This window comes from Lampetra planeri, chromosome 32 (genome assembly GCF_965212315.1).
Source record: "Lampetra planeri chromosome 32, kcLamPlan1.2.h2, whole genome shotgun sequence".
Taxonomy (NCBI): domain Eukaryota; kingdom Metazoa; phylum Chordata; class Hyperoartia; order Petromyzontiformes; family Petromyzontidae; genus Lampetra; species Lampetra planeri.
The window spans coordinates 5,000,893-5,016,423 of record NC_136138.1 but is presented as its reverse complement, the minus strand read 5'-3'; the positions used below and the strand labels follow the sequence as shown (position 1 = coordinate 5,016,423).

The 15,531-nt window shown below is 53.7% G+C and overlaps 1 protein-coding gene across 1 annotated transcript in view; it reads right to left on the bottom strand.

The window, feature by feature from the left end:
- Positions 1-15,531, bottom strand: part of LOC144729359 (voltage-dependent L-type calcium channel subunit alpha-1D-like) — a 67,915-nt gene that overhangs the window by 19,647 nt on the left and 32,737 nt on the right. The window contains exons 30-36 of the mRNA XM_078609564.1: positions 14,805-14,901; positions 13,997-14,099; positions 13,723-13,827; positions 11,799-11,920; positions 2,663-2,776; positions 1,557-1,707; positions 237-504 (exon numbers count right to left, since the gene is read on the bottom strand). Of these exons, the coding sequence (XP_078465690.1) occupies positions 237-504; positions 1,557-1,707; positions 2,663-2,776; positions 11,799-11,920; positions 13,723-13,827; positions 13,997-14,099; positions 14,805-14,901 (960 nt within the window). The remainder of the gene's footprint in view (positions 1-236; positions 505-1,556; positions 1,708-2,662; positions 2,777-11,798; positions 11,921-13,722; positions 13,828-13,996; positions 14,100-14,804; positions 14,902-15,531) is intronic.

The following is a 15,531-nucleotide window of genomic DNA, read 5'->3' as shown; positions in this document are numbered from 1 at the left end:
TAAAAATGATGTGATAGAGCAAATCTGAGATCAGATTTGGAATCAGCACCCTGAAATTAGTCTAAAACAGCTGCAAAAGTCCAGGCAAGAATTTTTTTTTGTTGACCAGTGTTATTCTATCGTTTCATTGCATTGCACCGCATCGTGCGAGATTGCATCGCATCGGGCCGCAAAGCGTCGCGACCGATTGCGTAGACCGCGTCGCGTGCGGCACACGGCGTCGAAACGCAACTCACCGCACGGAGCCTTCGGCTGTGGGTGGCAACCCGGCACCACCACCGGCGACACTAACACCACCACCGGCACCGCCGTTGACAGCGCCGCGGGCACCGGCGTAGCGGCGGTCCTGGGCCCCGCGCGGGCCCCCCGCGTGGGCCCCCCACTGCTGGGCCGAGTTGTTGTTGTGGTTGACGTTGTTCTCGGGCAGCGGCGTCAGCGGAATCTCCTCGCCGTCCGCGTCGGGGGCGAAGAGGTCGTCCTGCAGGTACGAGTTCACCACGGGCACTGGGGCACGGGGTGGGGGCGGGGGTCGGGGGCAGAGGTCACAGGCCAGCAGTGCAGGTGTGCTCAAGGTTCACGGAGGGTGCTCATGGGGGTCAAGGTTTCATGGCCGGGTGCAAGCGAAGTCAGTGCGGGTTTGGCAAAGAGGGTGCGGTGCAGATGTCACTCGCCACGGATGTTAGCCACAGCCCAGAATTGAGCTTGGGTCACAGGCTTGATAACAATAACGATAATTTAAACTTGTATTGCCCCGCCGCCGCACTGAATTCACTCGCTCGCGAAGAAAGAGAACCACAGACGAGCTGGAAGTAAGCAGCGAGGCTGTGAGCCAGTGCCAAATTCTCCTCCAAGCTCTGCGGTCTTCTCTCTCGCAAGGTGTTATCGGTCCATTAACGAGTGCCTACATGTGGGAGGAAACCAGAACATCTGGTGAAAACCCACACGTGTGACAGGGGGCGACAATCTACCCAGAAAAATGGAACAGGTGGGTGTCCACATTTGTTGTACCGCCTTCTCCTGGCGAGCCAGGGAGTTTCAATGCACCAACCCTCTCGGCCTCCACATTGCTGGATTACAAACCACGTGCAGCGTAGCCACCACCATCGGCCAGCTATGGCGTCCATAGCGCGGTGTGCTAATCGCTGCATCACCGCTCCTCCACAGCAGCTACTACACATCGATTAAACGACAGAGCCTCTGACTTGAGCAAAAAAAAAAAAAACGTGGTGTTGGAAAACTCGGTGAATCAGAATATTGAGACTGGAGGAATCTGATGAGCTGTGAAGTAGGAGCAGGTCAGGACGTTACAACAACAAACAATACCAAAACACGATAAGAGTGCAGAGTATAGGAAAGGTTAACAAATCACTTTAAAAAAATAGACAAATAAAAGGTAACTATTTTTTATCCTACCAGGTAAAGCCCACTACGCTATCAACTTCTTTTTCAGATGCAACCTGGCCACAAATGATAGCTCAACGAAGTGGCTTATCACGTGGGCACATTTATAGCAGCACGCTGCTGAATGAGAGCGTCGCGCAGCGCCGGGTCCTCACCCATCATGGGGCGGCGCTGGGCGTTGGGCGAGCCACCCTTCTGGATCTGCAGCGGGCGCTGGGTGGTGCGGGCAGGCGATGGAGAGCCGCGCCGCTCGTTGACGCCCAGAGGGTAGAAGTTCACGTTGTTGGGGATGCCTCCGTGTGACCTCTGCGGCCCGTCGGGGGTCGATGCGGAAACAGCAAGGGAGAGAGAGAGCGAGAGAGAAGTCACGCACGTGCGCGGACGGTGCATTTGTCCCCGGAAGTGTGGAATTGGCGATAATTAAGTTTGCGCGTTCCAAGCCGCACAGCGAGATGAGGTCTTGCGTGACGGTGTCGCGAGGAGGCGAGGTTCGTGCGTGGCGTGAGCGTGAGCGCCCAGGCCGAGGGAGCTTTTCCATTGCCAACCCAACTTTATCCTAAAATGTAATTACCATTGGAACTTGTTAACAAGAGTTATCGTGACCCCCGTGTTGCAGACAGATGGACATACAGACAGACTGATGGACAGAGCTGATCCTATATAAACGATTTAATTAAGTCACAAATTCTGGGTCACGATTCAATTCAATAATCTATTCGTGGCTTCGTCTCATTCTTGCCGTGTGGTGATAATAGTAGTGATGGCAATGGTTATAAACACTGGCTGATGACGATTGTGACAATGACGACATTGACGACATTGATGATAATAATGATGATGGTGACATCCTCATTACATGTGCTGATGTACGGTATTGATTTAAATTTTGAAATCGCAGTTGCAGAACCGAAGGCTCAAATGCCCAAAATGTTGGACGGCCAGCAACAAACGGCACTACTGAAGGTGTTAGAGATAAGAGGGTAACATGTTTATTGAATTGAGTAAGGTGATAATAAGAGCAGGGTAAAAGAGACGATGACGGAAGGGAATTCGAGGGAAAGAGAAGCGTTGTTACTTGCAGCGTGGCGAGCGAGTGAGTTTTGTCGTGACCCGCGGTGTTGGTGATACGAGTGTGTGAGCGGGTGCGCGGGTGAGCGTTGTCGCGACGGGCAGCGTAGCGGTCGAACACGGTGCGGGCGAGACGACGACAACGACGACAGCGACGTGAAAGACGACGCGGCGACGAGGGCGACGCGCTGACCGCGAAGACGTCGTCGTCCTCGTCGCCGTCGAGCGTCCGCTCCAGCTCCTGCAGGTCACCGGAGATGGCGCGGCGGATCTCGGGTCCTGCGTCGTGCAGCGTCCGAAGTCCGGCCTGGCGACGCACGCGGGTGGGGGGGTGGGGGGGGGGCACGGGGGTCACACGAAGGGGTTATTCCTTTCAAGTCTGGGTCGGTGGCTCAGAAATTATCTGTGCCCCCAGGCGCACCGCATGGCATAGTATTACGGTGAACTTCTTTCGCACCATACGTAGCCAATCGTGCTAATCGGAGGTGTGGGGGAAGGACAGCAATATTCGAGCCGTGGCTGCGGCGACGAGACAGTCGACCAGCAACCCGGAAAATATTCAGTGAGAAATGGAGGCCTGGTTAGACGAGGAAGAGAGAGTACGAGACTCGAGTCCATCTTGGGCGGATGTAGCCCCCCCACGTCCCCCACCCCCCTCGTCGCTACGCGTCGTTCATTCGGCTCGACGGTCACTGTCCTACAATGGGTTTTGTTTAAAAAAATTTTTTTTTTATAAAATTCCATTTTTTCCATTGGCGTTGTGCCATAAGGTGAAGACATTCGGAACTCAGTTAGCTATCAGGGCACCACCTTAAGTCAGAGAACGATGCCAGAGAGGTACAATAATTATAAAGTCATTCATTTATACCTTTGTCTGCCAATATTGTTTGCCGCATGGCAATGAAAGCACATTTTTGAATCTTGACTTAAAGCTTTCGTGACTGCAGGAATTCATATTCTTGGGTCTTTCGGTAAAGTCACGTAGATAGGTTCAAATAAAAGAACAAAAATAACCAAAAACTACGACGTTTCGATCGCAACACAAGCATCAGGACGGCATCAGGACGATTGCTTGTGTTGTGATCGAAACGTCGTAGTTTTTTGTTATTTTTGTTCTTTTCTTTGAACCTATCTACGTGACTTTACCAAAAGACCCAAGCATAGACATTTTTTGAAGTCTCAGAACTGCTGGATGATCCACATTCATTGAAGAACTGAATTTACTCTTTCTGGTTGTAATTCAGCCGGGTGAGAGCCTAATGAGACAATTCTCCTCTTCGAGGGAGCCGTCGGTCGCAGTGGAAAATGCATAACCAAAAAACGATTTTCGTATGATGTGCAGCCGTTGGTGACTGAGTTGAGACCATCGACTCGTCATCACAATCAGGCCACGATAAATCCACTGCTAGAAGAAGGCCTCCCAAAGCTATCGCCATGACCATCATCAACAACCCACTGCGCTTTATTCACAGGTGGATGAAACAGAATTCAGCCAGGATCACAGCGGTGCGTTCTGACCTCCTCTGACCTCTGAGCCACCGGGCCATCTCTCGGATGGGAGGAGGAGACGTTGATTGGCAGAGTCGACCACCGCTCCCCCCACAAACCGCGTTTTAAACTCCTAACCCTGCGAGTGGAAGCCGCTCGGACGAAGCCGCGTGTTCAAATTCCGCTTTTCACGGGGAGGATGAATTTAAACCGATTCAGGAAGACGCCACGCGCTCCCCCACTCTGCATGCAGGATGGCAGCAGCGGCGGCAGCGGCGGCGGCGGCGGCAGGGACGACTTCGGTGTAACGAGCGGAGCGGGCGCTATCTCCTAACCACTTTTTGCACAAAAGCGCAATCGCTCCGCGCGCCTCCTGCGCTCCCCACCGCCGTCGGCCGAGATCCGCCCGCGCGCTAAGTGGCTTGGTCGCCCGCAGGACGTGGAACCACGCCGCCGGGGTTTCTATTTTATCGGTTCTCTCCGTTGGCGGCAACGCCTCGTTCGATAAGCCGAGACGCGCAATTTCAGCTTTGATTTGGTGAAAGTCTGCCGTCTCCTCGCGCTCCATCAAAACCAGGGATTCGTTTCTCTCCTCGATTATATATTAGGGTTTGGCGTGAAATATATTGATATAAGGCACTACCACTAGAGCAAAATGTGTGCCTACCCATAATAATTGTAGCCTATTTAGGTGATTCCTTACATAATTTCATCCTACACGATTGTACCCTACGTCGTTGTACCCTACGTTTTTGTACCTTACGGTATTGGAGCCTTTGGTATCACACCCTACGTTATCGTACCCTGTTATCTCACCCTCCGTTCTCGTACGCCCCTCTGTGATCGCTCCCTATATTCGTACAAACCAGGGCAGTGTCGTGAGGACACAATAAGGCGCGATGGGTGTCTGTGTGTGTTTGGTGTGCGAAAAATAATTCCCAGAAACAGCGTTCCGGACCGTTCCGTCTGAAATTAAGCGGCGCTCATAACTGAGCGGCTGCTGTCCGTGACAGACGCTCGCACTCATCGGCATCTGTCTCGCGAGCAGTCCCCCATTAAAACTGCTTACATTGTCCCACCAACTCATCCGTATTCCCCTCTTCCCTTCCACCCTCGTCACATCTCCAGCTGCGCACCCTCCGAGGACGTGTCCCGCATTGCTCCGCCGTCCCCACGCTCGCGCATTCTTCCTCTCAGCTGCTCCGCCGTGGAGCTCATTCCCTCATCCCACCCAGCGGATTCTTTATTCTTCCTCTTATTGGGCCAGCCAAATGGTTCTGATCCTTCTGTTACGGTAGCTTCAACGTCAACGACAGCAGGCACTATGCCGCCGCCGCCTCTATCAGAGAATGCAATTTCTGGACATTTGCCGATTTAGTTGTTCTCCTCTTGCTCCCTTCCCCTCCCAGTTGGAATTACGCGCCCCTATCGACGCGTGATGGAAAAGTGGCGCTCACGCCGCCCCCCCCCCCAAATCGAATCAGATCCACTGTCGAGTTTGAGCCTCGGCCAAATAAGATTCTGCGCCGTCAGGCCGCCCGCCTGACCATCCTTCACGGGAACGGCGCGCGATAACGCGTCCCCGTTTCATTACCGCCGGCGCGCAGGGACGGAGCGGCGCTCTCAATTGAACGGGAAGTGGATTTCTCTTTTAATTATTAATATTCTTCTTCTTCTCACGCGAGCCGCAGAGAGCGGCGGGGCGCGGTGGGAGCCGTAATCTCTTCATCTTCCAATCTCGGGATTAACGCGAGTAGTTTTATTTTTCTCATCCTGCAATCGCCGACAACCCACGAAAGGAAACCAAAAGCGTCCTCGCGGTGGCGTTATTGATGATGACGATGACGGCGGCGGCGAAGGATGTTGCGGTGAACAAGTTGAAGGCGATTACGAAGACAGAAGATGGTGAACGTGTCGAAAAAACTAAGATTTTGATGATGATGGGGAATATAGATCTTTTTTCAACGACAATGGCAGTGATGATGGCAGAGATTACGACGATGACTTGAGCTCATAATCCTATTGCCCGATAATTCTTTATTTTTTTTAAACTCGACACATTTGTCGGCAACACCGTGGCTTTAAAAGGAAAAAAATATATATAAGTGGCGATGGCCCTTTCTCATGGCATGTAACAGCACCGTTTTTATGAAGGGCATTTGCTCGAAACGTCGCCTGTTAAATATTGTTTTCCTATTAAATATTGTTTTCCTTTTAGAGCCAGTTATTGACGAACGTATTGAGTTGCTTCGTGAACTGTGTTCGTGCACCACTGCCAACGCAGCAGCGGCAGCAGCAGCAGCTTTGTGCAATGTTTAATGGAGAGCACAGATGCTGACAATAGGTGATGTTTATAACGATCGAAATAACATGTTGTTGACTGATAACCATGGATAGATAGGGCCGGTGTGCTGACCGCTCAATAGCACTCAACTTGGACATATCTCTTCAGAATGTATTTTTTTCTTGGCTGGAGAGCCCTAAACTCCTTAATTATTTCACCAACCACTGAAGTTTTAACGCGAAAATGGCGATAACGGCGATGGTAATGATGATAATGATAATTGCAGGCACAAGTCCCGTGCGCAAGGACGCCTTCCCAGCCTCACGCACACCTGCAAAGCTGCGGGGTCAATTTAACAGCAGGAAAATGAGCCAATTACACAGCACGCTCGCGTGACCGATTTGCATATTTATTTATTTTTGGCCGGCGAGTCGAATTTTAATTCAGGAATTTCCGAGCGGGGTCTGTCCTCGTCGGAGGAGGGTTTGGAGACGACCACGACGACGACGCGTTTATTTTTAACGGATTCGTGTGAATCGGGCCAATGCCCGGAGGCGGGCGGGAAACTTTGCGGGTGACAAGGGGAGACGCTCGCTCGCTCGCTCGCTCACTCGCTCGGTCACGCACGGAGAGGGCCGAACGTTGGGGTCCATCCTTGGGTCTGAGCCAGTTTTTGCAACAGACCAAAGACGGTGCTGTTTACTCAGAAGAGCTTACTCCCTGCGTGATCAGCGCGGCGCATTCCCGATGGCCTGGACTCATTAGGAGTGCATGAAAACAAATGCTCACACTTGCTGGTGTACACGCACGGAGACGCGCCGTTTAAACAAATAGATCACGAGAGATCGCGACCGTCAAACTCTTGAATTTTTTTGTTTATGCAAATGACTCAACCGCCAATCACCGCAAACACAAGATTTCACGCTACAAGCTCGAAGACGTCAAAAATTTCAGCGCTTGCCATCTCAGATTAGCCGAGCCCATCGCGAATAAAATTATATTTTTGCATAATAACGCCCGGGCAAAGTCACAACGGTGGGACAAGCGTAATTTTTTAAAAGAAGAAAACTCTGACCCCCACGTCACAACCTTCTGTCCTACGACCGCCGCTTGATTGAATTCGGCACGTCGCGTTCTCTCGGTGGACGCTCCCTTGGAGGCCGCGGTGTTCCCAGAACTCAAACACTCTGCGAGTGACGGGGGAACGCACGCAAACACTCGCGCGCACGCGCGCATGACGGACGCGCGGACAAACACATGCAGACGTAGGGGAACCAATGGTGATGATGACCATGATGACGATGTTGACAATGACATCGTTGATAATGAATGACAACGATGACGATGAAGTCAACGATGTTAAATGATGAATGACGACGATGATTACGATGTCGACGACGACGAGAAGGTAGCACGGGCGGGACACAAACACGACGATGGAGGAACACCGGGTTCGAGTTACAGGGAGGCAGAATGGAGAGACGTGGGACGAAGAGGAGGGAAAGCGAAGCCGCCGGTCTCCCTACGCTGTAGCAGCTCATGTAGGACATGGAGTAGTCGAGGTCCACCAGGTGCCAGTCCCTCCGACCTCCGGCAGACGCGCGCATCGCGATCCCGTCCGCGTGCGTTTCCTCCCAGCGTCAACTCCTGGCCTCGTTCCGTCCGTCTGTCCCAAGCAGCCTCAACTCCCACCGCCTCCCCGCGCTTCCGTCTGTCTCCCCAGCCTCAACTCACGGCGCTTTTATGTCGCCGGGTTTTTTTTTTGTTTGGCACCGTATCTCCCCCGCTCGCACCGCCACCCGTCCAACACCTCTCCCACTCTCTCACCCTCCCTCCCTCCCTCTCCCCCTCACTCTCTCCCACTCCCTCCCCTCCCTCTCCCCCTCGCTCTCTCCGTCTTTAGCGAGCCCCTCCGGTTCTCTCTCGGATTTTTTTTCTCTGCCGGCTTTTAAAATCCTGCCGCCGTACGGGATGAACACGTACGGCCTTCCTAACTCACCCCCACCACCACCGCTCCCACCCCGCCGCACTCACCCCCCTCTCTCTCGCTTTGTTCCTCGCACACCCGCGGCATCAGTCCCACACCCCCCGCCCCGATCAGAAACCTGCCAATTCTGCTCCACTTTAATGCGAGGCGATTTGATAAAAATAATCAGAATGAAAGGAATTCGGAGATAGAGATGGGGGGGGTGGTGGTGGAGAGAAAAAAGAGAGGCTGGACAGCTCACATCTCTCCAGCCTCCCGGCACAGTTCGCTGCTGCTCGCTTGTGCCTGGTGGCTCAGTGGTTCAGCGAAACGACTCGCAATCATCAGAAGGTTGCCAGTTCAAACACCGGTCGGGGCTATCACTCGGATCATCATCTCTACGGGGTCGATAAAATGAGTACCACGCTTTGTGAAGTGGTCAAGTTGGTTGTCCTCTGGAGAGACTTGCCCCTGCCATAGGAAGGTGGAATTTACACCACTGGCTTTGCAGGGCTGTACATGGGAGATGAGCTCATTTGAATGGGATAGTTGGCTTTTTTTTGCTGCTGCTGCTACCGCTGCTCCGCTCAAAGTCAAGATGATTGCACCAAAATGGGAGTCGTTTGTGCCACGGAAATCACACCCATAAATAACGATGAGAAACCTCGTTTCACACAAAACAAGTCTTTTTTTATCCACCCCGCTCAGAGGCGCAGATTCTCATTTTTCTTCTGAACGCGCAATTTAAACGGGACGTAAATTAAATGCTCGCACAAACACGTGTGCGCACGAGCCTGTGTGCGCGCGAACGTGCGCGTGCGTGTGTTATGGGGGAGCGGTGGCGCGGTGGTTAGTGCGCTACGCTATGAACCTGGCGACCCAGGTTCGATTCCTGCTCACGGCCAACACGGGTGATGATCATCTGAACCAGTCTTGGGGCTCCCCTAGTTCGATTCAGCCTCAAATGAGTACCGGGTGCTATGTGTAAATATTGACACTGGGGAGATAACGGTCGGTGGGCTTGGTACTGACCACCCACCTCCTTGTGTGCTGCGCTAGCCTTCATAGTTGTTTCATAACAACACTTGCCCCATCAGTGTTTTAAAGGATATACGGGAGTCTTTGCCTTTTTTGTGTGTATGTCTGCCAGTCAAATCCGGACACGGTCCCATCGGTGAGCTACTCTGGCAAGCGACTCTACGTTTGGATAGGTCATGTAGCCCGCATGCCCAGCCACCGCATGCCCTAGAAGCTTTTGTTTGGCCAAAAAGAGGGCGCTAAATGGGCACGGCATGGGCTGGAGAAGAGATGGGCTGTGGTCGAGGAGGATGTGGAGCTCAGTGGACTTGCCGAAAGACCGGTTCCAGCCGTGTCAAGATCAGCCTTTGTGGAGGAGGCTCGTGAAGGATGCTACTGGGCAGTTGGAGGCATGTGCCTTCCAGCAAAGAGCGGAGTGCCGGGTGAATAAAACGCAGCAAGTTGGCACAGTTGGAAGCACAGGTGGTGCATCTGGCAGTCATCTCAGTCAGTCAACCGATGACACCTAGGTCTGTCCAGGGAACTCTTGACTGCAGTGAGTCTTCGACACTTCACGTAACCTCAAAGTGCTCCAAGCCTGGCACAAGCACCGTGGTGACATCAACACCACTTAGGGGTGAATGGAAAGCTGCTGTTGTTGTTGTTGCGTGTGCCCTCGCCGTAGCTTGGTCACCTGAGTGGTGAGCGCACTGCCCTACAAAACAAACCTGACCACCCGAGTTCAATTCCGGGCCAAGGCTAACATCGAGTGGAGATCATCTGAACCAGTTTTTGGCTTCCCTTAGGTCGACTCAGCCATAATTGTGTACCTGATGCAGTGTGTGTCAACATAAGCACAGGGGTGACATAGGGCATTGACCTGGTCACATCCAACCCCCCCCCCCTCCCCGACTTCGTGCGCCGTACCAACCTTCACAAGTGCTCGCTAACGGCACTTGCCCCAACAGTCTGTTCAATGCTATATGGGGGATCTTTGTCTTCGTGTGTGCGCCCTCCCGCACACACGCCCCACGTCCTTGAGTGGCTGTAATTGCTATTTAACAAGATCGTAATTTCCAGCGCGGATACCACGACGACAATCACATGCGGACACGAAAATTTCTGGCTCGTGCTTCCACACGCAAACAAAGACGAAAGATCCCCCGTGTAGCCTCATAGAGCTTGTTGGGCCAAGTGCTGTTAGCGAGCACCCACGAAGACGAGCAACGGCACGCGAATGGGTGGTGGAGTCAGCACTACGCCTGGCCGCATTTGTCTCCCCAGCGCTTATGTTTGCACACCGGACAGGGTACACATTTGAAGGCTGAGTCGATCTCAGGGAGGTCCGGACCAATTCAAATATTGTCCGTGAGCGGGAATTGGCCGGCGGGGGTTCGTGGAGCGATGCGCTAACCACTGCGCCACCGCTCTTTGTCACGTGCACGCACGCGAATCTTCGTGGCTGAGGATGTGCCGTGCGGAGATTTTCTAGCGGAGCGTCACAGAGGCGACCCGACACTTTAATTGGCTCTAAAGCGCGGCCGCGGTACGCACGCACGCACTCTCGCATGCTCACTCACGCACACACACACAGACACACACACAGACACACACACACACACACAGACACACACACACAGACAGACACACACACTCGCGCACACACAGACACACGCACTCGCACACACACAGACACACACACACAGACACACACAGACACACACAGACACACACACGCACGCACGCACTCACACACACGTACGCCCGCACTCCCGCATGCTCACTCACGCACACACACAGACACACAGACACACACACTTGCACACTCGCACGCACGCAAATCGCGCATAAATGTTTAAAAGGGTCTGGCATGCGCGCTGTCGCACCGCCAAGCAATTTGACGGTCGCATTCGATTTTTCAACATTTCTTCTTAAAATTTCTTAAAATTCCACATGCACATGCCCCAAATGTCAGGAGGTGAACCATTCCGTGCGACAATCACCGTTGGCTTCCCCCGCAAAGTGTTACTCGTTTATTCTGCCCCGTCGAGTTGATGATGGGCTGAGTCAACCGCCAAACCCGAACCAGGATTTGAACTCGCGACCTCCTCCCGATTGCGAGCCGCTCCACAGCGGTGACCGGCCCAGCGGCGGCACATTTGCCGCTTTGTCGCAGACTTTCACAGTTCGAACCCAGCGGTCGCCCCGATTAATACTGCCGTTGTAACAAGCTGGAATAATACTACGCGCCATTTGCTTCACAGTCCGGGTGCGAAAACACACACGGAGCTCGGTGCGACGGTGGCAATTCATACTATTCCCAATCTCTCAAGAGTAGGCCATTGACATCACTCTCAAGAGGAGGCCATTGTATGCCAGCGTCCAAACGTGCCGTATTACTCCATTGAAATGACACACACACACACGGCAGCATTTAGCGCGCCCTACTGGCAGACTAATGCCCCAGGTCACTCTTGCGAATGAGACTCATCCTGGCTCGTAGCGCGGCGAGCGCTGCAGTGCGGTGTACTGCAGTGTGCCGTGCGGTTGCCGCGTGCCACGCTCCCGTCCCACCTGTAGGGCCAGGTGGTCAGGCCCGAATCCCAGCTCCTCCTGCTCCTTGCGCATCTTGAACTTGCGGAAGTAGTCCTGGATGAGGTACGTGGCGTAGAACTTCCCCACCGTGATCTCGTCCTCTGCCAGGCCACGCGCCGGGGTCGCCGTGGCAACGGGAAGAGGTTAACCATGCCCAGAGACAAACAGCGATTCACTTTATTTTTGTACGTATATAGTACATATATATTATGATAACGATCATTTGCAGCCCGTTCGTCAAACGAGCGGGCGGCCTGCAATCAAAAGGTTACGAGTTCACATCTTATTTTGGGAGTTGACTCGACCCATCATCCCTCTGCGGGTCAAAAAAATTAGCACAACTTTGCAAGGGCACACAATCGGAGATTGTCTCTACTGGATTGACTGCAACCGCAGTCAATCCAGTAGAGGATTGACTGCAAAGCAGATGAAGCCGGCGAGCTCCGGATTGCGAGCTCCGTGCGCTCGGCGAGATAAGTTCCTGGTTGATCGATTTTTGAGTTCCGCAGTTTTCTCTTCTTGCTCGGCACACGCCGGGGTGGCTCGCCTGGAGAGCGACCGACTCGCAAGATCGGAGGGTTTGAGTTCAAACCCTGGCTGGGGGGTTTTCAGTTGACCTAGCCCCCTCCCGGCGTCGAACCAGTACCACTTTGTGGCATGGAGCCAACAGCGATTGTCCCACGGATATACTCACCAAACTGGGGTCACCGGATTCGTGGCACGGCGCGCTAAACCGCTACACTACCACTCCCTCACGCATACGCAAAGGTCGCCCGTGTAGCCTTAACAGACTGTTGGGGCAAGTGCTGCTAGCGAGTAGCACCTATGAAGGCCGGCACTGCACACAAGGGGGTGGGTGACCGGCACCACGCTCGGCCGCCTCGTACACACTCGCACACAGACTAACTCAAAGTCGGCAGAGCAGAGGGGGGAACATGCAAACTCCACACAGAAAGGGTGCTCGAGTCAGGAATGGAACCCAGGCGCTTCTCCCTGTGAGGTACGAGTGTTACCCCTGCGTCGCCACCCTGCCGGTTCCCCGATGATAATGACGGTTGCAATTCAGTCGCTGGAGACGGGGTTGGGTTTCGGAGATTGATAACAAAAATAAATTATTGGCGAAAAAGAGAGGGAGACGCTGTGTGGGTTGCCTGCGCCGGGCAGGACGGAGGGCGGTCGAATGAAAGGCTGTTATTAAACTACAAAATAAACCGTCTAATTTTTTTTTTTGGTAAATCAAATCACATGTGGGTCGACAGGCATCTTGAGAAAATTTACATACAAATGACAATATTTATATTCTATAATTAAAGTGGTTTAGCGCTGGGGTGACTCCTGCACCCACGAGGCACTCACGTGTGCGCGCGTGCGTGCGTGCGTGAGGAGTGCGTGCGTGCGTGAGTGTGCGTGCGTGAGTGAGTGAGTGAGTGCGTGAGTGAGTGAGTGCGTGCATGAGTGAGTGAGTGCGTGCGTGCGTGAGTGCGTGAGTACGTGAGTGAGTGAGTGTGTGCGTGAGTGAGTGCGTGCGTGAGTACGTGCGTGCGTGCGTGCGTGAGTGCGTGTGTGCGTGCGTGCGTGAGTGAGTGCGTGCGGGTGTCACGTGCGTGTGCGAGATTAAAATCGGGCGGCTGCGGCGATGGCCACCCACCCCTCGTGTGCTATGCTGACCGCGTAGGTGCTCGCTAACAGCACTTTGCCCCAACAGTCTGTTAAGGCTATATGGGAGATCTTTGTCTTTCTGTCGGTCAACCCTCAACACCTGGATCTGTCTCGTGACCTCCTGCCCAGACAGCCTTCGACACTTGACGTGCCCTCAAAGTACACCTAGTCCGGCACAAGCCCGGTGGTGACGTCACCCCGTCACTTGGTGGCGAATGTCGGCTGTCGTTGTTGTTGAGCGTACCTCCTGGCGGTGGGATCACCTGGTCCAGAAGCTTCATGCTGGTCCGGTTCCAGATGCCCTTGATGATGGCTCGGAGCTCCTCATTGTTCTGAATCTTGTTTCCACCTGCGTGAGACGCGGGGGAATCAGTCGCTGACGTCGCGCCCACCCGCCCCCTCCTCCTCGTTTATGATGCTGGGACCCCCCCCACCCCACCCCTCTCCAATCCCCGGGTCTCCCAGGGCCGTGAGTGACGATGACCAGACGGATGGACGGACGAAAGGCCGTTTGTTACCTTCGGTCCTAATCTTGAGCGCCGTGCGGACGAGGGCGAAGATCGTGGCGTTGAACATGACCGTGCCATCGCTGTTCAGCGGCATGTTCATGGTGACGAAGCGCTGGGGGCGCAGAGAGACACGGGGAGGGGAGAGAGACGGCGTTGGGAGAGACATGGGGAGTGAGGCACGGGGAGGGGAGAGAGACGGGGATGAGAGAGACATGGGGAGTGAGGCACGGGGAGGGGAGAGAGAGATGGTGAGAGGAGAGAGACATGGGGAGTGAGACACGGGGAGGGGAGAGAGAGATGGTGAGAGGAGAGAGACATGGTGAGAGGAGAGAGACATGGGGAGGGGAGAGAGAGATGGTGAGAGGAGAGAGACACGGGGAGGGGAGAGAGAGATGGTGAGAGGAGAGAGACATGGGGAGTGAGACACGGGGAGGGGAGAGAGAGATGGTGAGAGAAGAGAGACATGGTGAGAGGAGAGAGACACGGGGAGGGGAGAGAGAGATGGTGAGAGGAGAGAGACACGGGGAGGGGAGAGAGAGATGGTGAGAGGAGAGAGAGACATGGGGAGAGAGACACGGGGAGGGGAGAGAGAGATGGTGAGAGGAAAGAGAGACGCTTAAGAGGACATCTACCACATGAAGACAGCAATGCGATCAGTGGCTGGCTGTGAGCTGGAACTTGAATGTTCTCCACTGGACATGAGGTTGGCCCTGGTGCCTCCTGCTCCACAGATCGTCGCATCCAGCAGTGGACAGATGGCGATGGTGCTGATGATGACGACAACGACGGCAATGACCGTATAAGGGGGTCCCCTCACCTTGCATGCCACGCGGAGAGGACACAGCTTGCCGAAGCCCAGAGGTGGCTGGATCCTCCTGAGCAGCGCAAGCACGTCGGCGTGTTTGATGCGGCCTCTGGGTACGCAGGCGCATGCAGACGTGGGGGGCGAAGGGAGGGAATGGCGGTTAGGGGGTTAGGGATCGCTGTGAACACGAGCACTGGAAAGTTATTCACAGATTTATAGTTTTTCGCAATTTTTGGTGAATGTAGAATTCACAATGAGGGGTGGTGTGTGTGGGGGGGGGGGGCAGTGTCTAAATGAGAGTGTATGTCTGTGGGTAGGGGGCAGCGTCCATGTGTTGATGGTGGGGGGTGGTAGTGTCTCACGGTGAGAGGATGTGTCTGTCTATGTAGCGCAGTGTCTACTAATGGGGGTTGTATCGATGTGTTTGGGGGCAGTGTTTATGAGTGGGGCGCAGTCTTTTTCAATGGGGAGTGGTTTTTCAACAAAACTAAACCTTTTATTTCACTAAGGCCCACTGAGCTATATAGCTGTTTTTCAGAAGCGACCTGGCCACAAATGATAGCTCAACGAAGTGGCTTATCATGTGGAAATTCATAGCAGCCAAATACTCAAAAGATATGTTTATAAATGTGGAGGGTAAAACCGGAGGACTCGGAGAAAATTCCACGCGACCGCAGGGAGAACTTGCAAACTTCCAAAATACAGAGTGCTTCAAAAAAATGTTAACACTTATTTACGA